This window comes from Tyto alba, unplaced genomic scaffold (genome assembly GCF_018691265.1).
Source record: "Tyto alba isolate M040663 unplaced genomic scaffold, T.alba_DEE_v4.0 Super-Scaffold_11, whole genome shotgun sequence".
Taxonomy (NCBI): domain Eukaryota; kingdom Metazoa; phylum Chordata; class Aves; order Strigiformes; family Tytonidae; genus Tyto; species Tyto alba.
In genome coordinates this window covers 6,890,128-6,914,497 of record NW_024881273.1, presented here as the reverse complement: position 1 = coordinate 6,914,497, position 24,370 = coordinate 6,890,128, and the positions used below count along the sequence as shown (strand labels likewise).

The 24,370-nt window shown below is 47.2% G+C and overlaps 1 protein-coding gene and 1 long non-coding RNA gene across 3 annotated transcripts; one reads left to right on the top strand and one right to left on the bottom strand.

Annotated features, from left to right (window-relative positions):
• Window positions 1–40: 40 nt before the first annotated feature.
• Window positions 41–6,913, top strand: LOC116965983. Of its 2 annotated transcripts, none has more exons than XR_004409850.2 (2): window positions 41–121; window positions 1,178–6,913. It is a non-coding gene; the product is annotated as an uncharacterized LOC116965983 (long non-coding RNA). The 2 variants fall into 2 exon arrangements; XR_004409849.2 differs by lacking the exon at window positions 41–121 and adding an exon at window positions 135–206.
• On the bottom strand, window positions 2,318–23,872 carry ZER1 (zyg-11 related cell cycle regulator). Its single transcript, XM_042786631.1, has 16 exons — window positions 23,661–23,872; window positions 18,718–18,978; window positions 17,692–17,842; window positions 16,953–17,389; window positions 15,244–15,420; window positions 14,009–14,123; window positions 13,332–13,478; window positions 12,907–13,080; window positions 11,990–12,205; window positions 11,264–11,305; window positions 10,798–10,917; window positions 10,250–10,365; window positions 9,930–10,118; window positions 8,856–8,953; window positions 8,353–8,455; window positions 2,318–7,266 (listed from the first exon to the last, which is right to left on the bottom strand). The coding sequence occupies exons 2-16, from the start codon at window positions 18,873–18,875 to the stop codon at window positions 7,209–7,211; spliced, it is 2,301 nt and encodes a 766-aa protein (XP_042642565.1). The 5' UTR covers window positions 18,876–18,978; window positions 23,661–23,872; the 3' UTR covers window positions 2,318–7,208.
• Window positions 23,873–24,370: the final 498 nt, after the last annotated feature.

Genomic DNA, 24,370 nt, shown 5'->3' with positions numbered 1-24,370 from the left:
GGTCTCTTTCCTCCCCCGACTTGCAGCAGCCCGCCGGTCTCCTTTCTTCCCTTCGCACTGCCTGCCTCTGTTTTAGCCTGCATGCTGGCCCTCCACCTCGGGGGCCTTTCCCAGGAGAAAGGTGCTTTCCTTCAGCCCACCTTCCCGCTTCACCCTCCCGGGCTCTGCACAGCCCCTCGGCCGTAAGCTGGGTTGCATTTCAGCAGGTATTGTGGGGAACGCAACACTGAGGCCCTTAAGGGCAGCGTTGCTGGTAAAACTCTCTACACCTGAGGTAAATACTGCTAAATGTACATAGGAGCCGTAGAAGGGGTCTCACAGAGGTGTGCGCTTCAAGACCGAGTGCTCAAGGTGCTGTCTGGGTGAGATGCACCATGGTGCGTTAACTCTGGTCTCACCAATTTGATTATTTCATATGTGGCTTTCCGCCCCCCCTAGAGAAATACAGAGGCTGTGCCTGGCTGAACGCGTTTAGACAGCCCTAGTAATGCAAAGGGAGCTTGTAAAGTGTCTGTCTGACTTAACTTTGGCAGGCTGCCGGGTGGGATTTGATCTAACTTTGGATGTCGGCTGTGAAGGCATTCGTGTCTTTGCACGGTCGTTAGACTCCCCCGACAGCAGCAGAGGGAAGCAGGCATGTCTAGAGAATGGTCTTTGTCATCTGAAAGCAGACGTTTAGAAGTAGTTGCATTGCACCCTAGATGTGTTTCTATCTCTTGCTAACAATAAAAAAAGCCAAGACAGCAAGCTTAGATGTGCACATTTACACATGGAGTGTCTGTCTTTTTAGGGGAAATGAATCTCATTATAGGCCTGTAAAAGTTCTGAAATCAGTGTCTTCTCATTACACTCTTTGCCGTTTTAACATAGATGTGTCCTGCTGCTTTTGTCACCTTCTTTCCCAGTAAAAATTTGGAAAGAAAAATCACATTCTTTGCAAGTTAGTCCTCCAGCACCTGAAAAGTAGCCGATTCCTCAGTATTGTTTGACCAGAAATGGAGGGTTATTATTTTAGTCTCTTTAAGTGAGTCAGTGGCCACCTGCTGATCCAGGAAAGCACCTGGCTGCACAGGTCACTTAAATGGTTTACCTGAGGCAGCTGTGTAGAAATGTTAATAAAAATGGTAGTCTAAGTTTCCAATAATCATTCAAATCCTTTTATTTCTTTTTATCCTAGGTAAATGCAAGACCTACAGAAATCCTCCCTCTTATACCTCATAGTTTGCATCAGTGCTTGTCAAATCTCATGTACAGAGTTTGTATGTGAGATGGCCCTGCTATTCTCTGCCTGTTTTAAATATCCTGAAAATCTTTCTGTTTCTTGAGTTGCAAAGAAAGCCGCTCAGAACAGTAACATCAGGCTCTGCCTAAAAACATAAAGAAAAGGTGGGTATTGTCTTTTAATTCTTTGCAGAGAGGTGTAAATGTTAAAACTTAATGAAGGCCATTTGAGTAGTAACAATATTACCCACTTGAAAGTAGAAACATTTTGATATTCTAGAATAATGTTTTATTGAATGTATTCTCTCTCTCTTTGTGATTAATTTGGTGCATGTTACACTTTTTATCTTTTCTTACAGCTTTGAAACCTGTCTTACAGAGATCAGTGTTTATCTCTGTCTCAAGGGTTTCGACCTAAATGACTGGTTGAAACAAGGCTTAGTTCCAGAAAGTCTCTACTACCAAGTTTCTGAGCAGATAATCTAGATTCTTACAGCATTTCAGCTAGGAATTTCATGCTGCTGGAAGCTTAAGGTATCTGTCTGTACTCTTACAATATGGTACATTTTCAGCTTCCTAGATGAAGTTCAGCCTCACATGATTCCTCCTCCTACTTCAGCCACCTGGAGTCTGATCCTTTAGGGAGTTTACAGTGACCAGTGCATTACAGTGAATTAACTGGCAGCTGAACCCTTGCAGGACCAAGGTCTTAAGAAGAAAGTCACGCTGGCCTTAAAGCAGATTGACTGTTCTAAGCTAGAGTCTTTTCTTCAGTACTCAGTTTCTGCCCACTTACAAAGCTTAGGCTGTGGAATGCAAGAACCAGATCCGTTACAGAGTTCAGAGGCGATCTGTACAGTCAAATATTGTTCCGATTTTTTTTTCTCCTCTCACATAATTTCATAACAATATGCTCTTCCTCCACGCCTCTTCTTCTATTGACAAACGCTATTGTATCCCTTGGAGTGATGAAAGGAAAAGCCACTGAACTGCATCATCAACACATGGCAGTTCCTTTCATTTTGCATGAAATATATGACAGCAAATGGACTAGTAATGCACCTAAATAAACCACATTCATAGACCAAAGGAAGAAGACATTGTTAAGCACTAGGTTTAATACACAGTGGGTATCCAATGGATACAACAGAAAAGTTAATTCATTCAGAATTGTAAGGAAGCAACAGTTGTGCATTATTATTTTTTTGCTTGGTTTTACCATGTACAAACATTTGAACCAGGCCTCTCAACATTGGGCAGGTCAATGGACAGAGTAAAAGCAGACACTTGCTCATTATAACTGAGGTTATTTTTGTTAAGCAAAACAAGAAAATACATATTTGGTTAGCTTAAAAACTTTTTTTAAATGAGAAAAAAATTACAGAGAGAATGAGTGACAATTATATGAAATCAAAATATAGTCTGCTAAAGCAGAAGTGTTTCAGTTCAGCAGGAAATCTTTCTCATTCCTTTTTTTAAGCGCTGTCTTCTTATCTAGCGCTCATGTTGTTTTCATCCATTCCTGACCACCATTACCTTCTGTGCTTCATACACATGGCTGTCGTGGACACCAGCTGTTTCCCTACTTTTAATTCTCTTTTTCCAGCGCAAGCTACCCTCTAACACCTGAGCTGTGGCACGCTCCTCCCTAAACAGTCTCAAGAAAACCTTTTTTCTGTGTAGTGCCTGAATGCAGAGCCCCTATAGCTCTTGCTCTACTGGTAATTAATTGCCTTCTTCAAGTGATGGGAGGGGAATACGCTTACAGCTCCAGGACTTTTCTTCCCACTCATTTTGTGCAGAGACCAGAGTGACTGCAGCAGAAGCCCAACCAAGGTGATGAGCTGGGTAGGATTCAGTGCTGAACAGACAATAATTTCAGCTGGTAGGTAGGTGCAGGGTAACAGCAGCCATCATGCAGATGGGGCAGATGAATTACCTGCAATGTTACTAATTGCCACAAATATCAGTGCTAAATTTTCTTGACTTGATCTAGATGAGAAAGTTTGGTGTTGCTGGATGTTAAGCATCATACAAGTAGATGCCAATCTGTATACGCAATTCCTCCCACAGATCTTGTAAAATGGAAGCACTTGTGGAAAGTTGCCCACCAATTTGCTCTCATCTATTCCAGAGAAAATGGCAGACACCTGACACCCTGCACGCTGAGGATTGCTGTATCATTGACTTGGGCCACTGAGTGATGAGGCAATCTCCAGCCAGGAAGGAAACTATGTGCAGTCAAGGTAGAGGGTGCCTTTGTTGGCACAGTCTCTGCAGGGAACTACCGAGTTGTGTTTGAGCTCTGCTTGCCAAGCTTTTGAATATTAAAGGAAACATAGTAGTGAAAACATGAATAAGAGTCTGAATGGGACAACAGCTACTGAGCACAAGGAGCCCCTCTGCCCTGTCTTTACATGCTATGAACTTCTCTCCAGCTGGATTTTCATTTCACAGATAGAACCCTGTTCTAGTTTTCTGGGCAGGGTTAGTCATTGGCTCTGTAATACTGTGTGGAGTTGAAGTCTCTTGGTTCATTGCTTTGCTCCAGCAAAGCTGGAAGGCCTAAAATGCTTCTCTGTAACAATCAAGGATTTCAGGGTATCCAATTTTCCCTTTTACATTAGACCTTCATAAAAAATCAGCCACTTTGCCCTCCCCTCCTTTGCAGAATATTGGTACGATGACTGCAGACAACTGTCCTGTTCTGACCTGAGCATTGGCTCTATGGCAGCAATTTGTTAACTCTGCCTCAAAAAAGCGCTTACAGGTCATCATACGTGCACTATGACTAGGGTGCAACAACTCCTGTTGTTTCAGTTAGGGAAACCAAGGTACAGCCTAGTTTCAAACTCCTGATTACAGGAATTCCTGGATTACGTTCAGGCATTGAGAGGATATCTTTCTCTCTTTTGTTCCTTACAGGAAGCAAATGTTATTTTTCAGCTCACAAAGTTTGTTGGCTTGAAGACACTGAAGCTTGTAGCCAAAGCTCGTGTTACTCTAACAGGGATGCTCTTTTAAAATGCTATTTCGGGAATTTACCTTGCTGGTGGCCTGACTCAATCTTATATGTAGCTGGCTGTAACAGACCAGTTTTAGTTCTCCTTTCCCCCTGGAATCAGTGACAGATTTCAGAAAGCTAAGCTTTTATGGCAGGCTGGCCTGACTCCATTAATCTCCATGTTGCTGGGAATTTGAAGTATTTTTATCCTGCTTCAGGCTCAGGTACAGCTTAATGAGGATATGTGAGCAGTGAGGATAGAGGTTACCTTTACAGTGTGAAACAAAGGTTTGATGCAGCTTGGATCTTGTTAGGTTGGGATACCAGCGTCTAGTTTGCAGCAAGTGAGAGTTCCGCAACAGCTGAACTTAGAGGCACTGGTTTGAAAAACCCAAACCTTTGGGGTCTTGTGTGAGATGGAACCAAGCCATCGGTTGTTCATTAACCTTGATGGAGTTGTGCCAAAATCTCAGTGTAAAGCCCGATTCTTTGGCTCTGATTACAATGCAAGGCTGAGGTCTGCTCTAGCTGACATGGGTGTTCCCGAGCTCCAGCTGTGTCCCCAACATGGGGACATGGGTTTCTGCTACATCTCGCATCTGTGATGTGTCCCCTTCTGCTCTGCTCCCACCTTGCCAGCACAGTCAGAATCTGGAGTGCTCCCTGTCACATATGCCAAGATTTTAGCGGTAGGAGCTTTCACTATATGGGCATTAGAAAGGAAGAAAGCCTAATGGGTGGCACTGCCACGTGAAACAACTTCAAAAGGACAGCAGCACTAAGTGGAGGATTAAATGAGCAAAGCCTGACTCCTCTAATGCACCAAGGCTGATTGGCAGTATTTGCAGCCTTCCTTAGTTTTGCATCTAAAAGGAAGATTAGCAAATGTTATACAGAAAACAGATCTTGAAATAAGCTTTTCTGTCTCAAAGCTCATAGGGACACAAATTCTTGGGGAACAGGAATCAGAGAGAGAAAAATACATTTCAATCCAACAACTGCAAAAAAGTATAATTCATCAAGTTTTGCAAACCATATGAAAACAATTCAAAAGTGACACAAAAATATATATAAGTTTGAAAAATACTTAAAAGAAAAAAGTACAGATCTCACAATATCAAAACAAATGACGTATGGTTAAAAAGGAAAAAATAAAGACATTGAATAACACCATATTGGCAGAAAAAGTAAACCTCTCCAGGGCAGCTGTGTTGTCATTTAAAGTGTCAGTTTGTGTATCTAGGATCTGTCTATAATGTGCTCAGCAATGACAGCATTAACTCTGAGCATTAGAAGAACCTCATAGCAGCGAGTCAAATCTGAGAGCAATGTATACAAGGGAAGAGAGCAGCAAGGGTTACTGTGCTCAGAGGCCTGAAATGTCCCAACTCACACGGCCGTGGTCTTCTCTTACTGCTACCAGACATAAAATCTTTTCTAAGTCCCTTCTAAGGGAAGATTTGTGAATTGTGAAGGAACTGTGGCAAGCAGAGGGCTCTAAGCATGGACAGCCCAGTGTGGTGCTGAGCGCCTGGCTGTGAGGCAAACCTTGGCCTTTGGCTTCTTGAGCCTTTACAGGTCTGGAGTCTTACGGGTGAAGACCACCTTAGCGGGACTGTCCTCTCACCCACATCATGTAAGTTGGAGTAATGTTGCTGATGCGAGCGGGACCGCACTGGTAAGTGCTAGTGGGAGTCAGAGAAGAATAGGGCTTCTGCTTCCCAGAAGAGGGGGAAGATGTTGGGGTGGAGCAAGAGGTGCTATTTCATGGGATCGTCCTCCAGAGGGTGCCTGGAGGCTGCCCAGTCTCCAGAGAGGACTCCAGCACCTCCAGTTACAGTATCTGTGCTGCAGTGAGTTTCCTATAAAAGGAGATTACTTTGCCACTGAGCATGGCTTGCACTGATGCAGCCTGAAAAAAGAGCAGAAGGGCTCCAGTCCATTACTGGGACTTGCACAAGTGGTACAAGCCACTCTGGACTGGGGCCTAGGAGAGCTTGTTATGCAGGGGGGAAATACGCTCTCTGGCCTTTGTAGCCCTTCCCGTAAAACAGAACACAACTAAAAAGGTGGTGAAGGACTGGAATAAAGGTGTGTAGCCCTTTGCGAATAAACCTTTTTCCTTGTTGCACAGGCTCCCTTAGAGAGAAAAGCTCTGTGTTGCCAAGGATGTGTAACTGGTTTTACTGGTCACCCACCCGAGGCTGGGTGGGCTGGCAAATCCTACTGTACCGCCAAAGGGGACAAAACAGACCTCTTGACTTCAGTGGGAATGTTTTACTTCCAAATGACCCACATACAGTTAGCAATGCTTCCATTAATGTGAGTCTTCTACAAAAACCCCTTAAGGGATTGAATTGACTTAAAAGATCTTTCTTCTCCATTTCTTCCATTTACAGATATCACTAAAAAGGTCAGTCCGTTTGGTCTAACTCTCTGGTATTGTGTCTCCCAACCTCTCTAACCAAATAAATAACTCGTCACTGCCTGTAACCCCATTGAGTAGTCAATACTGATTCAGGACTGGTGTTCTTGCAGGCATTACAGGACCTCATGCAATACAGCAAAAGGGAATTTTCTAAAAAGTGGGAAATAAAAATGTCACACTAGCGATCACACAACTAGGTCTTCAAGCTCATGATCATTTGAGGCTCTCTGTGTGGTCTAAAATAAAAAGGTTAAAAGATACATAATGTAGTTGTCTTTGTTTTTGTTTTCTTTTTTATACAGAAATCATACACACAGAACTTCAACCTGAAACTTCATAACAAAAAAGTCCACTAATTTAAGGAAAGCATTTTGTTGTGCAAAAAGTCCCTCCCGCCCCCCCCCCCCCCCGTTCACCTTCATCTACTGAGGGTCTCACACACACACATGAAGTTTCCTTCCAACAGGCGAGTTGGTAAGAAAGAGTCCTCCCTATATACAGTGAATTAGAGAGAAGCTGGATACAGTGCTGGCAAGAGGCATTAGCTGATTGCCTCTATCTGGAAGTGTCCATGTTCTCCTCCTTAAAGTTACTGCAGTGCTCTATAACTTTCCTATGGATAAAACAAGGACAAGGAGAGAGAATTTAGTTTAAAGCTTATTGCACGACAGTTGTGGGACAGTGACATAAGAACTGTCCAACAGCTTGGTCTCTATGTAAATGTATACTGTTTGCAGCAGGCAGTCTCTTCGGAGAGAGGCATCAGCTGGTATTTGTGTCAAAACCAGTACACTCCACAAAAGCAGCTCAGAGCTCACAGTTCATCCTCGTGGGATTTCAAGCCATGTTAGTGTACATCCTGATCCATCCGTGACCGTTCATTCATCACCCCCATATCCAAATTGTCAGATAACTTTGAATCACAGCAGGAAACATGTGCATATGGGTGTTTGTCATCTTCTCTGCCTTTCTCCCTCCCTGCTTTTCCTGTCCTTTTCAGTTACCGTTCCTGCACAGTCCCATCACCATACACAACCTGCCTAACTGCGAGCCTTCTGCTGGCCTCGGCCAGCTCCGGCATGGAGCAACCCCTCAGCCACGGGGAATGCCTGCTGCCCACCCACAAGCTACGTATTTCCAGCTGATCTCTACCTCTCCTTTACATTAGTCCTGCAGGTGTGAGATGATAGCTCTCAGTCTGGCAATGATTAGAAAGTGCAGCTGGCTTTTAAAACCCTGCAAGAATGACTCCAGAGGGAGGTCACATAACAAAGGTGGGGAAGCTCACGAAGCTGATGGACCCTCGCCATGACAGTGTCTCATTTTAACTATGCAGTCAGCAACTTAATTGACAGGCCAGTATGATTCTGGAGACAGGGAACCCACTAGTATGGAGAACAGTGAGGACTGGAGACCATTGGCATAAGAGCTGCAATTAGCCACGTAGCTGCCCTGTCCAAGAAGCCAATTTGCCTGGGATCCATCAACCCTGAATGATCCGTGTGGCTTGCCTACCTATAAGCACCTCTCTAGTCTTCTGTTTTCATCCTCTTTTTCCTGCTCTTCCCTTGTGTTCACTTCCTACCCCTTGTACACATCAGTATAGGCCTTTCTTCAGTAGCCTTACTTGAGGTAGAAGAAAAAAAAAACTAAACTAAAGCTAAACTGACTGTTTGACAATAGTGCAATGGTTTCCTACCGGGCCATTTCCTTGGTCTCTTGCCGTGCTGAGGCCATTTTAATCATGTCCTTCAGAAGGGGAATCCCACCTTCTTTGATCAGCAGTGGACAGTACTTGTCAGCTGTGGAGAAAAGAATAAAACAGGTCCTTGTGAACCTTCACAGGAGTGGTATAAAGGGTGGCAGGAGGGGAAAGAGAAGCCCGTGGCCTGAGAAGTGACAATACTTTTCTTTTTTTATGGAGCCAGTCTGCTAGGGGTGTCCTGGCTATGAAAACACAGCCACAAAATGGCTGAGAACATAAAATCACGGCCCGAAGGATCAAAACATTGAAGGTATTTCCTATGTACTACATCTCATTGTTTTTTATTTGGCTGTGCTGCCTGGACATTCCTGCATCATTTAAAGAAAGTTCTCCCTGCCTACATAGCTAAGCTGGGAAGACTTTTTCAACTAACAAGCTCAGCCCCACACCCTCAACTTTTACAGTGCAGTGGATGTGATTCTGAAAAGGGAACTTACGGTAGACAGAGACCAGGTTATACAGTGCCCAGGTAGCCCAGTGCTGGCTGACTGGGGAGATCCCTTGTGGAAGAAGTCGAAGGATTGGTTCAAATGACCTGCACAGAAATATCGCAGAAGTTGTTAAAAATCCAAGAACTGCTTCTTTCAGCACCTTTGCCGCTCAAAGCAACGTGAACTGTGCTCACAGACACCACAGCAGTAAATCCACTGGCATGTCAGACTCTGTCAGCAAAGACTAAGTCTGTGTCACACGGCAATACTGGCAGGCTTACAGGCCTTACCACTAGCAGAAACGTGCTGCCCAGATAAACAGCTGCACTGAATGCAACTGAGTCCAAGAACTGATTTCCATCCTCTGTCAGTGATTTCCTCACGACAGCTGAAATCCAGCAGCACTGCTCTATTTGTAGAGGGGCAAAAGCAAAATTATACGCAGCCAGAGCTGGCTGCTCACATGCAGTGGTTGCTGTGTTTCTTCTGACAACAGTAATGTGTCTATACTGTAGCTCGGGCATTGGAATGCCATTTGTTTTGGATGCCTGTCAGGCACTATGGGAATACAGAGTACCTGATACCCTCTTACAGGAAGGGCTTTGGAGGATTCCACCAGTTGTGTTAACCCTTGAAGGGATTTCCGAGAACTATGTCTAAATATCCCCCAAAGAACGAAAGCTCCAGCAATCCATGTGACTTTCAGAAGCAAACAGACTTAAGGAGGTGCAAAGGACAGCAGTCTCAGAGGAAAATGCTTGGGCAGTCCCAGATAGTCAAATCATGGGTTTCCTGAACTACTCAATTACACCAGAAACATGCAGGAGAAATTCTGCTGGACTCCCATGCTTCTCCCATAGGAACCGTCAGGCGAGGTGTCTATTTTCAGCAGCACATGTAACATGTTTCAAAGGAAGAATTAAAACCCTCACTAAAGAATATGTCCTTGAGGATGTTTCTCCTTCACTTTAAACTGAGCCTTCATGCTGAGCTTTGCCTCTTCCCCTCTCTTAGCTGGTGCTCGCTTCCTGTGACAATCCTGACTCCTGGGTGAGTGGGCCAAACTTTTCTGTTCCTCACCTGTAATTTATATTTCTCCTGGAGTTGATATCCCAGCTCTGGATGGCTGCCCACATCCTCTTCACAACTTCTTCTCGGTGAGGCTCACATATACCCCAAGCCTCTGGACCATCAAACATGATATGGGAGAGCACACCACAGGCATTATAGGATACCTCAATCCCATCTGCTTTGCTCTCCAGCAGGTTGCTGCCAAGAGAGAAGAGATCGTTTAGAGGTGCTGACGCACCAAGGGTTTCAAAGTCCCCAGGTGATTCAGGAGCAGAGCTCCAGAGCGCTCATCCTGCCCCAGCCCAGCTGCTCGTTAGCCAGACACTCACCTGAACACACTGATGAACTGGGAGGTCATGAGCTGCGGGCGGAGCTCCTTCACCTCTGCTACATTGCCCAGGAGACCCAGCATATTGCGATGTAGCTCCTGTTTCTCTGGGAACTCCTAAGCAAGCAAAGAACAGGATTAGACAAAAGTAGGGCTGTGGTGATGCTAAGAACAAGCAGTGCTGGAGAAAGATTATGCAGCACGTCTAGAAAGGCTGAGTATTTTTGGTAGATCCCAAATGGGATCTCTAGTGTTAAAGATACATGTGAAATGAGAGAATCGAGGCCAGGGCCCGTTTACTGCTGCTCTTAAGGAGGACTGCATACAAGATGGGGAAAGAGGAAGACGTGTTGAGTAGAAGTTTCTCTGTTCTTCTACTGGTTTGGTGGATGGATGTGAGAGAGAAGAAAATATGCAAGCTTTTTCTTTTCTGTTTGTGTAACATAGGAAGTACTACTTATTGATTAGCCTAGCTAGGGATCCTGCCCAGGCACCTGCATCTCCACTGCTAATGTCAGCATTCCTCTAGCAGAAACCAGACATACTTACTTTCAAGCATTCCAAGAACAGCTTCATGCCGCTGTAGTTAAGGAACATCTCACAGTTATCAGGGGTCTCATCAGTGATGTTCCAAAGGGCGCTCCAGGAGAATTCCATCACCTGATCACACTGCAGAGCCCGAGAGAAAGGAATAGAAACAGAGCTTTGCTAATGTGGGAGCCCAGTGCAAGCCAACCACTTGTGTTTCCTCTCTGTTATCACCCTAAATGGCTCCAGAGGTAAGAAAACCTTGTTATTCACTTTCAACTTGTTAGCGAATGTTTTTTTTTGTTTAATATTTTTGCCTTCCTGTCACATTCCCATGCCCTCACCCTGGGACAGGAAATTCTACAGCATCAGCTGAGATATCTTGTATTTGCTAGAGAAGCTGAACTGGCACTGGACTGATCTCCATGCCTAAGTCAGACTGAAGAGAAAATACTCTCTATATATGTTTTTTGGGGGAAACACTCACCGTTTTATCAGCCAACTTCTTCTGAATCAACTTTAGCATTGTCTGTGGGCAGAGGAAGGGGAAGAGTGAGAAACAGTTCAAGAATCACAGAGCTAAAACTAACTGCTGTAGTACTGCAGGGCTGGCTACAGCAAATGTGCAGGTGTATGCAGCTCTGATCCTTTACAGAGAACCTACTTGGTATCTCTTTCTCTAAACCAGTGGGACTGGGTTATGTTCAGTGTTACAAGTATTCACAGAGCTGACCTATGTCACGGTCCCCGAGCTGTTGAGTTTGCAGTGAAGTCAGTTTTGATCTGTATGACAAAGTCTGAAATGCTGTATAACCGCAACAAAGCAGCGGCCTCTTCAGCTCTTTGAAAAGGTGAGGGATATGGGTTGACATGAATTGGGAAGCTGATGTGAACTTGGGGTGATGCAGAAGGAGCTAGTCACAAGGTCATACCAGTTCTGGAAATAATATGATGTGGTCAAGAGGTAAGGTATAAGGTTACACTGCTTCCCTGCTCTTGCAGACAGCCTATCTCTGAGATCATGACTTCCAGTGCTGGTAAGCAAGTAAAAGATGTCGTGTGAAGGGGTAGGCTCCAGGAAAGGTTAGCATTGCTAGGAAACTAGTTCTCTCCTGCGACACTGCAAGGCTGGATCACTGGATGCAAGGACTGCTGCAAGGGAATTGAGCTAGCCTGGGTTAAGGATGAGTAGACACCTTGGGACCATACCAACCATAACAAACCCCATCTTGCCCACAGCTTCTTTATGATCGTTGTCCACCTGGCAGACCAGAGCGTTACAGAGGTGCACAGCGATGCGCTGGATAGACTCGTCCTGCCGGCTCTGGTTGAGGATGTTCAGCAGCAGCTCATTGACTCGGCGGTACTGGAACTCCAACTCCTCGGGAATGCTGAAGTTACACAGGGTCAGGCAGCAGTTGCGCTGCACCTGGGACAAAAGGAAGAAAACGCTGGGTCAAGGGGCTACTAAAACATGGACCCCATCACCTCATGCTTCCTTGCTGCTTGGTACTGAAACCATCTTCTTGCTTGACTATGACCACTGAAGTTTCTGTTGCCCTCCTACCTAGCACTCTGATTTAGCTGTGCTCTGCTGGTACCCTCTTCTCTCTCCCTGTCACACTGGTCTCAGAGGGCCACACAGTCACCCGATGCCCATCACTTTCCAAGCCCGTTCCTCACCGCCTGTAAGCTCTCTACACAGCAGTTGCCATTCTGCAATCCAGCAGCAGAATGTCAGCTCCCTTCCAGTACAGTGTATTGGGATAATGTTTCTTTCTGTTGGCCCGACACCCCCAACATCCATACCCTTTTCATCCCTCAGTCAGTGCTGGATGTCTATGCTGTGTGTTGTATACACCCTTTGACCACTATAATCGGATAAAAAGGCGCCTTGCTAGCATCAATTTCTTCCCCTTGCTGTGGAGAACATCACGTGGATAAGGAGTACCCTGTGTGTAATCCCCATCAATGAGTGACAGCAAGGAGCAGATCTGGGCAATAGCTTCTCTGGTGTCTGCCTTGGCTCACACCCTGGAGGCTTAGAAGACCCAAATGCTAACACCAGGCTAAAGGCTTAACACGGGGAAAGAGGACTGGGGGAGCTGAAGGAGACTGGGCTGCTCTTACTGTGACCTCCTGGTAGGACTCCATGCCGTTCAGCACCACCTGGATGACCTGGCGCCGCAGCTTTACGCTCTGCTCCATGCGGTACTCGGAGTTGGTCAAGTAGAACAGCGCCGCGCTGCCGGTCACCTGGATGTTCTTGTCATCCTTGTGGCACTTGAGGGCTGTGATCACCAGCTGCAGAGAAGTAACATGAAGCTTCAGTGCCACTGACTTGCTGTTGAGTCTTGGAGTGACTGTTACAAGCCTGCAAGGAATGTGTGGCCCAGGCATTGCAGGGACGTGCTTATGAAATGAAGGTACCCAGTTTCACTGCACTACTGGAACTTTCTCCAGAATGGCCTGATATGGTGACCCAGGGTGAAGAAAAGACTGGGACTGCAAAATTTCCCTTGTCAGGGGGAGGTGAAGGCTAGCCTGGGGATTACCTGAAGGGCTCGCAGCAGCTGGCTGCAGCGTTCGATACGGGCAATGTCAAAAAGCAGGTTAATGGCCCGGGAAGTGATTTCTGGCCGGTGTTCAGTGTAAGCCTCAATAGCATTCAGGACTTGCTCTTCGTTCTTGTCTCCACTCACCTGGCACAGGGGAACAAAGAGTCAGGGAAGGAATGATGGAGGAAACCAACATGAAAAGGGAATGCTGAGGGTAGATTTGGAAGGTCAAAGGGTACAACTTCTCTCTGCCCTGCTAGTAGGATTAGGCCCAGGATAAGAGCAAAGAGGTTGAGTCACTTCTCAGCCCAGAAGAACAAGAAATGGCACCTTTGGGGCAGGAGAATGCCATTCACAAGTAAGACTCTGTTTCTTTCCTTAAATCCTTTCCTTGCAGCCACAGACATCCTGGTCCTTCAGCTAGGATGTTTTTTCCAGAACTTTCTCTAAGAGGTACGTTTTTAAACCCTTGTAAAAACCATGTGGGGTACAGGTCTTGCCTTCTGGTAGTTTCCTACAATATCAAGTAGCTATTGAAAGGCCAGACCTCAGTTGTCACACTCGAGACCCTAAAAACTCCACTCTACTAGCAGCCATGTTCTTTTAACTTTTTTTTAAATGTTCTTTTAACTTCTACCAAGTACTTACTGCCAATATTCTTGTGGCCTCATTACCTTGTAGGCTGGAATATGTGTCAGACGGCAGAGAGATGTTTCAAAAAGGCCCAAGAACTGAAGCGGTCGTTTCAGACCCCGGAAGGGAGCAATGCTGCTCTTTGCTGGCTCAATGCTGAGTAAAAAAGAGATCACTCATGTTGGTACCGTGTTTATTCAGGTGTCTCTAGCTACAGACACAGCTGTCAGTTCTCCATTCACTCTAGCTGCTTCATAACTAGAGTAATAACAGCTACACTGCAGTTGTACATCAGCCAGCTTCTCCAAAATGTAACACTAAACATTCATCCCAGGTGATCCTGAGTGAGGGGCTAAATGTGTTGAAGAGAAACAGCAGTAAGAATTCATGCAGATGGAATGTAGCTTTCCCAGGCAGAATTTGTCCTGGAAATTCAGTCACTGGGGTGAACATTTCCTCTTAGAAAAGGGCTGTGGATTTCCCTGATCCAAAGTATTTTCAAACTGGACTGCGTGTCATCTGATAGACATGCTAGCCTGCTTCTGTGATCATGCAAACCCACCAGTTTTGCTGCCATGTTCTTTACTGACCAAGAGCCAGGTTTTTTTCACCAGCTCTGGTGGAAAGGAGCCAGTATTGTCCCACTTGTATGTTTTTGTTCAATAAGTGCTTTTGGAACAAGAGGGCAGAGTTCTCGGCTGATCTGGAAAGCCAGACCTGTAGGTATGTCCCTACTGAGGTGCACCAGGATTTTCAAAGGTTGATCTGCCCAGTACCCAGGTCAAATCTGAAAATATGCCTTTAAATTCTAAGTTCCTAAAACACTCAGCCCTCCTATGAACATTGATGTATTGACTCGGCATAGAAATCTTCTGTCTCTGAAGAGCCTGGATTTTAGTGAAGGTATGAATGTTCTGTGTAGAAAATGTGTAAAGGGCTTTGGAGTCACTTCGGGAAAAAAATATAAATCACTGCAAGAGATCCCTGGAAGAATGTGTGCGGTAAAGAACTGAACTACTTCTTCAAATATGTATGGCAGGCAGACAGGATGAATTCTTTATTATTCTTAAAAGTCCTTACATGTGTCACATACAGGAATTGAAGCTGATTCCCATACCAGTCTTTACCATCAGGAGAAACTAGCAGCAGTTGTATCCTGCTTTTCAGTATTAATTAGATCTATAGAATTTGAGAACTTAGAAGAGGTAACTGTTCTTAATTCATCTTTGGCTGATCTATCCATCTAAGCAGACCTCAGTAATTGCTGTTTCCTTACCTTGTCTGGCCCATCTTCTCCTCCATGCTTGGGATAGTGCAGTTCTCCAGCATGGTGTGCCCTGAGATATCGAGCGAAGTGAGGTTTACCAAGTTTTCCACAAACAGGTTTAGAACCCGCCGGGTCAGCTTGAATTTGTAATAACTGGACAGATGGTCTCGGGAGATATCCAAATGCCTGCAAATGACAGAGAGCGTCTCAGAGCCTGGAAAGCATTAGCTGGGGCTTCTGCCTCTACCAGAGGAAGATGACAAGTCAAGTGTGATTATTATTTTATTATTATTTCCCTCACAAGATACGGGAATGTGGTTCTGTAGGATCTGACCCTGTGTGTAAGCGAAGCACGCAGGCATCTCGCAGAGGTCTGCTTAGAATGGAGCACAATGAATCATTTGGTCACACATCACAAAGGAAATTGCTTCAGGCTCAGGAATGGTCTTTCCCAAGCTCCATCACAGCAGCCACCTGAGCATTTCTCCCTGGTGATCAAGATGCACTAGAGGATCTTTGCATCCCCAGAAAATACGTAGCCTCATCCCACAAATTAAACTAGACAAGTTTTTGTCTGCTTCCTCAATCTTGTACTTTTTCTTCCCCAGGCTATTGTGTTGCTCTGATTTAATTCAGGTATTTAAATGCTTAAGCTGTGGGGAAACCCTGATGTTAAGGGAGTGGTGGGACAAACTGACCAACCATCGTGTGCAGGTGGGGTCCCTCACAGGACAGAGGCTGCTCCTGCCTGCCAAGCAGTAGCTAAGAACCCTTGAGAGAGACTTTTCTAAAGTGCCTAAGACAGGAGCCAACATCCCACTCACAAAAGTGTCTTCTACCTGTTGCAGACCAAGCTTCATTGCAAGTCACTATGAGTTAAAGGACTTGGATTCAGAAAATGTTATACAGGGTGTTCTCCAAGACTCCAGGTCATATGTTAACATGGTACCCCCTAGTGTCTGCAGTCAGTAGAGATGATACTAAAGCCACTGCAAAGCATCCTTCGTGTGAATAGTAAGGGGCCTTCTCTTTGGCTTGGAAAGTCCTGGATCCCTTTCCTGATACCACTGTGCAGTCTGAATAGCAATTGTCTCGGCTCAGTTGCAGGAAGTCATTTCACTGTCAGCACTGTTAGGGTGGGAGTGCCTATTTATTTACACTCTTTGTTCCCTTGGTTGCAGCACCCATGCACAGCATGCTTCCACAGAGCACAGCAAGTAGACAGCCTGAACTCTCAGTTTTTCCTAGTTTTACCTCAGAGCCAGGGTTAAACTTTGGACATTCCTGTCTGACAAGTGGTTTCGAGGACTGAGTTTCACAGTAGGATTATTGCTATGTTAGGTTACGTATGCATCTGTAGTAATTTTTTTTGCCATCTCTCAGCTGTTCCTTTTTGGTTGGCTGGGGGGGTTTGTTTTGGGTTTTGTTTTTTTCCTTTTTTTTGGTGTGTGGGGTTTTTTGGGGGGTGTGCATGTTGTTGTTTGTTTTTCGAAGAGGGAGTTTCTGCAACGTGTTGTCCCTTTGCAAGCAAAACTCAGGCTGGCTTTAGACGGGTCAGATATGTATAGTGAGTCAATGAGTGAGCCTGATGATGGGCAAGTTTGTAACTTGAAACCAGCAGAGGCTGGCTCTCTGTTAGCAGGCAAGCAGACCACTCCTTAAAAGACCTTTCCCTATCAGTGGGAAAAGGATAAACAAGGAAGAACAGATCTGCTGACCTGAGCTTGCGAAGCTGTGCGATCACTTGGATGTGCTCCTCTGAAAGGTCCATGTTGTAAAGCACTAAGGAAACCAGACTGTCCTTCCACTGGGTCAGAAATCCCACATCATTCAGCTGGATCCCAGAGAGATCAAGAGCTGCAAGGGAAGCCAAAGGCCGAAGCAACGTCTCCACATTTACCCCTTCGATCAAGCGGCCCAGGTTCAGGAAGCGCAAGCGGCTAAAGCCTTCAAAAGTAAAGTCCTTGACCAAGACCTGGCGAGTGGGGTTCACCAAACAGTCATCTTCACAGCCTCCAGGGTTTTCCTCCTCATAAAAGATATTACAGCAGCCAAAGAGGCTAAGGGAGATAAGTGTGTGGCTGAAGCTCACCAAGGTTTGCAGACTCTTGGCCGTCAACTTCTCACAGTTAGTCAGGTAGAGCTCAACAAGATCCTGGAAGATGGGAAATCAAAGTTAGAAATATTTCACAGGTAGAGTGCCCACCCTGTTTGCTAGTACACCTCCCACTGGGAGAGCCTGAGACCACATATTGCTGAATCCGACCAGTGTCCCCATCCCATTCCCTATAGTGGCTCTAGGAGCTGAGAAAGGAGAAGCTGAGATTCCCCTAAAGAAAATTTGGGCAGTGAAGGATGGAGTCTTGGGAATCTCTGGGTGCCTGGGATTCTAGCTGGTCCCCATGCAGCAACACTGCTATGCGAAGCGGCAGCTGGGGGCTGTCAGTGCAATACCACCTGCTTCCTGATGGCCTCCAGGTCCTGGTCCTGCACAATCTGTTCCCGCAAGTGGATCCGAGCTAGCCTGGTGCTCCGGGGATCTGAGAACAGGGTGAAGAAGCTTTCATGGGGTTCAAAGATGCTGTCTGTCTTCACCAACTCCACGTACCTGTATTGGGGCAATGGTGTTAGCACAACACGACACAAAGGCTCGGTTACAGCTCTAGCACCTTCGCTGGTTACGAGAAAACGTGACCGAGTGTGTAAGCACACGCAGACTCCCCCTTGATCATCCAGAATAGCCTTTGGGGTAATGGGAGCTTGCCCATTACCTCTCCTTGTAAAGAATTAATGATCCCTAGGGAAATCTCAGGGAAAGATTTGCACAACGTCATACGTGTGTGTGAGCTAACTAGATTCTGGCAAACACAGACACCAGGATTTTTTTTTTTTTTTTTGCTAGATGTTTAAAGCTAGTGGTTTGATTTTTTTCATTTTTCAGAAAATTAGCTGGCCAAAGTTCTCTGCCAGACTTTGTGGGCAGGAGTTCAGCCAAGAGAGACTGTGATAGCCAAATTATAGAAATCCCTGGAAAAAAAAAGTTGCTTTGTAAACCTTTGGGAGCAGCAGCCTTAAAATTTAACATCTGTTAGTACTCTGCACTCCTGTTTCTCTGGTTTGAGAGTGAGTTGTAATGCTTCAGTGATGGGCAATCGGAAGGCTCCTTTGTTGCTTACTGATGTTCTTGGAAGAAGCAGTGATTGTTTTGCTCTGGGTTTACCTATGCGGAAATGGTGATTTCTACAGAAACTAGGATGATATATAGCAGTACAATAACCACTGGGGACGCTTCCTTCTGAAGTTAATGCAAATCCTTATTTCCAATATGAGGATCAATTGGAAAAAACCCAGCCCTATGAATTCTCCATTTTTTTTTTCCCCCCCTTTCCCACCACTCTTTTTAGAGAACTATACTTCCCCTTCCCCGAGCTCCCATTGCCTTCCCAAACCAGACAACAGCTTCTCCACAGGCCTGAAACATACTCATTGACAAGTTTGTCACAAATCTCGCTTGGCAAGAAGATGTCGGGATGGAGCCGGAGAGTTTCATTGTCCAGTAGGTAGCAGAGAGTCCCCTCCAAGTTGCGAAGGCAGTAATCTGTGCACAAGGTCATTAGTGACTCAGGGCTATCGGATGCCATCTTGAGGGAAGTTATGGGAAGAGGAAAAGAAGGAAGCTTTTGATTCAGTAGATCCTTTCCTCAGATGAAGTTCCAGGATGAATTTACAGGGACATCAGGACAGCTATAAGCAGAGGAGAAAAAAAACAGATGCACTGAGACAGGCACGTTGGCAAGTGTCCCACAAAGCTTTTGTACCAGCAGGATGTTGATAGCTGTATTCACAGACCATCACTCACTCACCTTAAAAGAACCTGCAGCATTTTGGCCTCTCTGGCAGTATGACCTTAATTTCTTGGTGTCCCCACCCCCAGGGGACACGACTAGAATGAGTTAACATGAAACATTTTTGGAAACGGGGCTACACAGCAAGAAAATGTTTCCTCATTGCAGGGGTTATCTGGCTGACAAAGGCCCTCTGAAAGGGAAGTGGCAGAAACCACACTGCTTGGCTTCCTTCAGAATGGGTTGGATAAACCACCAGAAAATTTACTGTCAGGACAGTCCTTTGTATGGCCCCAGTGGGATCTGGTGGCCCCATATCTTGTTCCTGTAATTCTATTTGCCATCGTTCCGAGTGAAGTTTCATGTTCAGGCTGAATGTGTCTCTGTAGTGCCAAGCCAGAAGCTTCATGCAAGTCCTTGAACTAGACCGTGAAGTGGATCAGGAGCCAGAGGGAAACATAAAGACTGGTTTGGCTTCGAGTGCAGTGTAAAGCAAGGTTTATGTGTGTGCTGGACATCTATACATCCAACTGCTTGGGAGGTGCTCACCCAAACCATTCCAAATCCATCACAAGAAAGTGTAAGTGACTAAACTGGAAAAAGACAGGACATTTTTTTATTATTTGAAAAATCTCACAGCTCTAGTATTAGGACTTGCTCACTGGCACTGAAGGAAGGCTTGGTGGAGCTTTGGAGGTGTTTAGCAGAAGTGACTGAAGACCAACAACGCCATATCACTTTCAAAGGGTCAAATCACATTAGAAGCAATCCTAATGTGAACTCTTCTATGTATTTCCATGAACACACAAAAATTGTGTTGAAATGTTTATTTTTTAGGTAAAACCTGTGTCTTATTGATAAGTACGTCCCTGCTGGCAGCGAGAACATCAATGCTATGAAGTCAGTTGATATTCTCTGTGCACAACTGAGCAGCCATTGCTGGGGAAGTTGTTGCAAAACATCCTTAACTATATTCCGTTTCTGATCTTCATTCTGCAGCTGCAAAGATCGGGACACTTGTGTCTCCAGCTCTCTGCTTCTCTAAAGTCTGTGGTGCCCTCTCTTTCCTTCATTCCTTCAGTATCAGGACAAGACAGAAGAACTGAACTCCCTCTCCTCACCTTAATCACTATCCCCAAAGACACCTGGGGTGGATCAGGCACCTTCCCTCCTCCCCCTTCAGATGCTCTGTTCAGCCACTGCCTGGATGATGACACCCGTATGAAGGATCAGTTAAGGCTGTGGACAAACTAAACTTTCAAATTCAGGCACCAAATGGTCTCTATGGGTGACGGGAGCCCCGGCTCCCAGCCTTCTGATCCCACCCTGTGCTGCAGAATGGATTCCCATGCAAACACGAAGGCAGCACAAGTTGGAAATCAAAGTTCTTTTCTTCCTTCCTTCTGTGTTTTATGAATTCTTTTTCTGAGGGCGTGCTTCAGTGCCAGGGACAAAAAGTTGGCCAAGAAATTAACCCAACACTGAAAGGAACCTCTCAAAAAGCAAGTGGAGATCAGCAGAACTGCTCCTCACTCATCAGCGGAGGAGTGGACGTGCTGGATCACTGCTGGGGTACGCTCACCTCAGGCCTCATCTCCCTGGGCCAAACCTCATTCTAGTGTAAGGGGACAAAACCTTACCAGCAGAAGCAGGAACTGGTGCTCCACTTGACTTGTCTTTTGGCTTTACTTGAATCTGATCAATAGTTTCTCCTCCCTATAAGCACCATTGGGAACTACATCTGCAGGCAACTGGCGGGATCATGTTTCAATTCCAAACTCCTCCTGACCCACTGTGTTCTGACCTACAACTTTCAACAGCCTTTCCAGTGGGGATCTCTGCTGGCTTTGGCTCAAGAGACAAAAAGTCTCCAAGCCAAAGCAGATGCTGAGGAAAAAAACATACCCAAAACCTCAGCAGTCACAAAAACTGTACTCAACATTCTGGTCAGAGATAGTTTAAAGGGTGTAACCTGCTTTTCTGGGTTACTGAGTCCTGAGCTGGAGTCACAATAACACAAAACTGTGACTTCTCCGGGGTGCCATGATAGCTCAGAGACCTCTGAGATGCATGTGGTACAAACAACAAAAATGAATAAAATGGGGGGGAACTTCAATTTGGAAAGAGAAGGAAATCCATAATCCACAGCCCTCTCCTTTGTAGCTAAATCAGGAGAGAAGTCAACATGAAATGGGCCACTGAGTGCAGAGTATCGCCTCGCTGGCCGTGAGGTCCTGGCTGAGGGAATGCAGGTGGGATGCAGCTGCCCTGTGCTCTGTACTGGGCCTGCTTTGGAGACTAATCCACTTCACCTCCAGAATGAGTCCCTCTCGCAGTTTTTGCCTGAAGCTTGCTTGAGAGAATCTTTCCAGAAAGGCAAGATCAACAAGATCTGAACCAGTTGGGAAACGTGTTCTGCTATCCCTACCAGTTCCCCTGTGCCACCAGACAGGAGGTCCCTGCAGCCAGTGTTCTTCCACTGTTTACTACCAAGGGCCAGAGAACTTGAAAACAAATTCCCATTGACAATCTATTATCACGTGCAGCTGGAAACAGCCAGTGCTTGGGACTTGTCCAAGCAGCTTAGAGCACTAAAGAGCAAGGACTGCCTTCCTGTGGCTCTGACAATCCTCTATTCCCCCTCTGCTGAGAGCAGCACAATGCAGCTGGTTGATCCTAGCCCTGGAGATATCAGCTGCCCTTTAACTTCTGAGCTCCCCGTGATTCACCAACAAAATCCCATGCAGAAGGTTAATACAGAGAAAAGTGGTTAAACTGTCCCAGTAAAATAACACCAAAGAAAAGCATTCATCCTCATGATTTGTTATGGATACTTGAGTAGCGCCCAGAGCTGCTGCTGTACAGGACACGATAGAAGCTAGCCTCTCCCTCCTCAGTCAGACTGAAGACATGACACGTGGGCAGGGAGAGATGGAAGTAAGAATGTCAATAGCTGCACTGATCAATATTTTCTCTCGTTATAAGCTCAGCATGTTGATAAAAATAAATGAACTAGAAATGCTGACAAATCATTAGCATTTACCTAATCATTATCCTCAGGCAGTTTTCCACAGGCAATAGATCAGCAAGTTGCCTGCCCAGCAGACTGCCACCAGTGCTCTCTGATGATGGGCAATGAGCTGCCTAGTGCACGTGTGTTTTTGAAGGGTCAAAGACAGATCTGTGAAACATGCCAAAAATTTAAGCGCAGGAACCAAAAAGTACTAGAACTACAGCTGCCCATTTTTTTTCCAATTTATTTCTCTAATAGATTTGTTTCCATCTTAATGTATGAAGGAATCGAGTCCCTTGGAGACACAAGAGCAGGCACGTAAAAGCCTGTATGCCCAACTACCTCCAGCAGCCACCCTCTCCCTGGAGTAACAGCATCCTCCCACCATCCATGGACTCAAAGGAAGCTGCAGCACATGCAGCTTTGCTCTCTCCCATCACCAGCCCTCCCGGTCCTGCCAGCTTCTTTGGCAAATATTGCTTATTTGCAGGCTACAGCTGGATTGTTCTGGCATCTCAGGCTGCACTGGCACATGAGGCTGGGGACCGCTCTTGGCACTCCTGGGGCCGCCTGTGCCAATATTCTCTACCTTGGACTTCACACCCATCTTCTCCCCCAGTCTCTCCAGGCGGCTGCCCAAAGCCAAGCCTGACTCAGCGTGGCTCCACGCCAACGATGTAACATTTACACTGTTGCTACAAAAATGATTGGCAAAGCTTTTCCAGCATCAGGGACTTGTCCAAGGGGATGGCAAACAATACGCACTGATTATGATGGCTTCAGGATAACAAATGTAATGTAAATGCAGAGTTTGGCACAGGTTACACTTCGGAGAAGAATTGCACTGTCATTTTAGCTGGCATCTTGCAGCTGCAGATCACTATGTTTTTATTAACTGATGGGTCATCGCAGCTTGTATGGGGAAATACCACCCTTGCCTTACAGCAGGGAAACTGAAGGAGGAGGGGATCGAACTATTCTGTGGCCCAGCAAAACCTGCAATTTCTAAACTTGTTGGCCTGCCGAGACCAACATCGCAAATGAAAGGACTCGTGCTAGCCAGGAAACGTGTTGATCTTTGTACCTGCCTGCAGGAAGAATTCTCCTTCGGAGAATTATGCCACGAATTTTCTTTCCAAAAGGTCACCGGCCCGCGAGGACACCCCTGGCAGCGCGGGGACTCCCATTCCCTGGGCACCGGGGATCCGCCACCGCCAGCCCACGACGGGCTCCGACAGCCCCGTGAGCCGTTTCCCCAGCCCGCAGGGAGGCCGGGCCACAAACCCAAACCCTCCCTCGCTTCCCGGACGCGGCCCCCGCTCCGTGGGGCGACTTTCCGTTCCCGAGGCAGGCAGAGGTCACCTCGCCCGGCAGCGCCGGGTCTCCTCCCGGACGCGCGGCCCTGCCTGGCGGGGCCCGGTCGCTCCCGGTGGTGCCGGGGAGGGGGGTGGGGGCTTCGCCGGGGGCGGCGGTTCCGTTCAGGGCGGCGCTGCCTCCCCACCGCCTCCAACCGCCAGGCCCCCGGTGCCCCGGGGCAGGATTGAGGAGGGGGGACGCCGGTCACTCACCTGGCGCCAGGCCCCCGTCCGGTGCGGCGGAATGGGGGAGGGAGGGGAAGGAGCGGGGAGGCGGCAGCGAGTCCCGGCTCGTCCCGGCGCCGCTCCCCGGGGCGGGCAGGGGGTCCGCGTCCTGCTCGGGCCCGCTCCCCCCGCCGCGGCCTCCGCTGTCAACAAACCCGGCCGTCACTTCCGCCAGCCGGGCCGCCCGCACCGGAAGCGCCGACGCTTTTCCCCCCCCCCCCCAACACACACACCGGCGGAAACACCGGCCAGGCCGGAACGCTGGGGCCGTGCCCGCCGCTCCGCGCTCCCGGATAGCATTGGCTTCGGCCCCCCTCCCTCCCCCCCCCCCGTGAGGTCACACGGCGGCGTGGCGTCACGCTCGCTGCGGTGACGTCGCCGTGCTTGCTGCGTGATGTCACGGCGCGGGGAGGTTTGGTTTGCGCGGCAGGGCTTCTTCCCGCGCGCCGCCCGGTCGCCGCGCCTCCCTCTCAGGCTCCGGCAGCGCGAACCCCGCGCCGCTCCCCGGCTGCCATGTGAACGGGCCGTAAAGCACCGCACCTTGCGTGGGAGAGCGTGACCGCCTCCTGCGAGCGGCAGCGGGGCCAGCCCACGCCGAGCGACGCGACGGGGGGAAGCCCCGAAGCGCCGCTGGGCGCTCGGTGCGTGGGGGGAAGGAGGGAGACGGGGCACAACCGCTGCCGGGGGGGGGGGGGGGG

Bases quoted from the DNA above. Each gene is read 5' to 3' on its own strand.
- ZER1 (XM_042786631.1), bottom strand. From the start codon at position 18,875: ATGGCATCCGATAGCCCTGAGTCACTAATGACCTTGTGCACAGATTAC. The intron at 14,124-15,243 runs GTAAGGAAACAG...TTTTTTACTCAG, and splicing joins GAGAAGATGGGCCAGACAAG to CATTGAGCCAGCAAAGAGCA. The intron at 7,267-8,352 runs GTAGGAAACCAT...TTTTATCCATAG, and splicing joins GAGACCAAGGAAATGGCCCG to GAAAGTTATAGAGCACTGCA.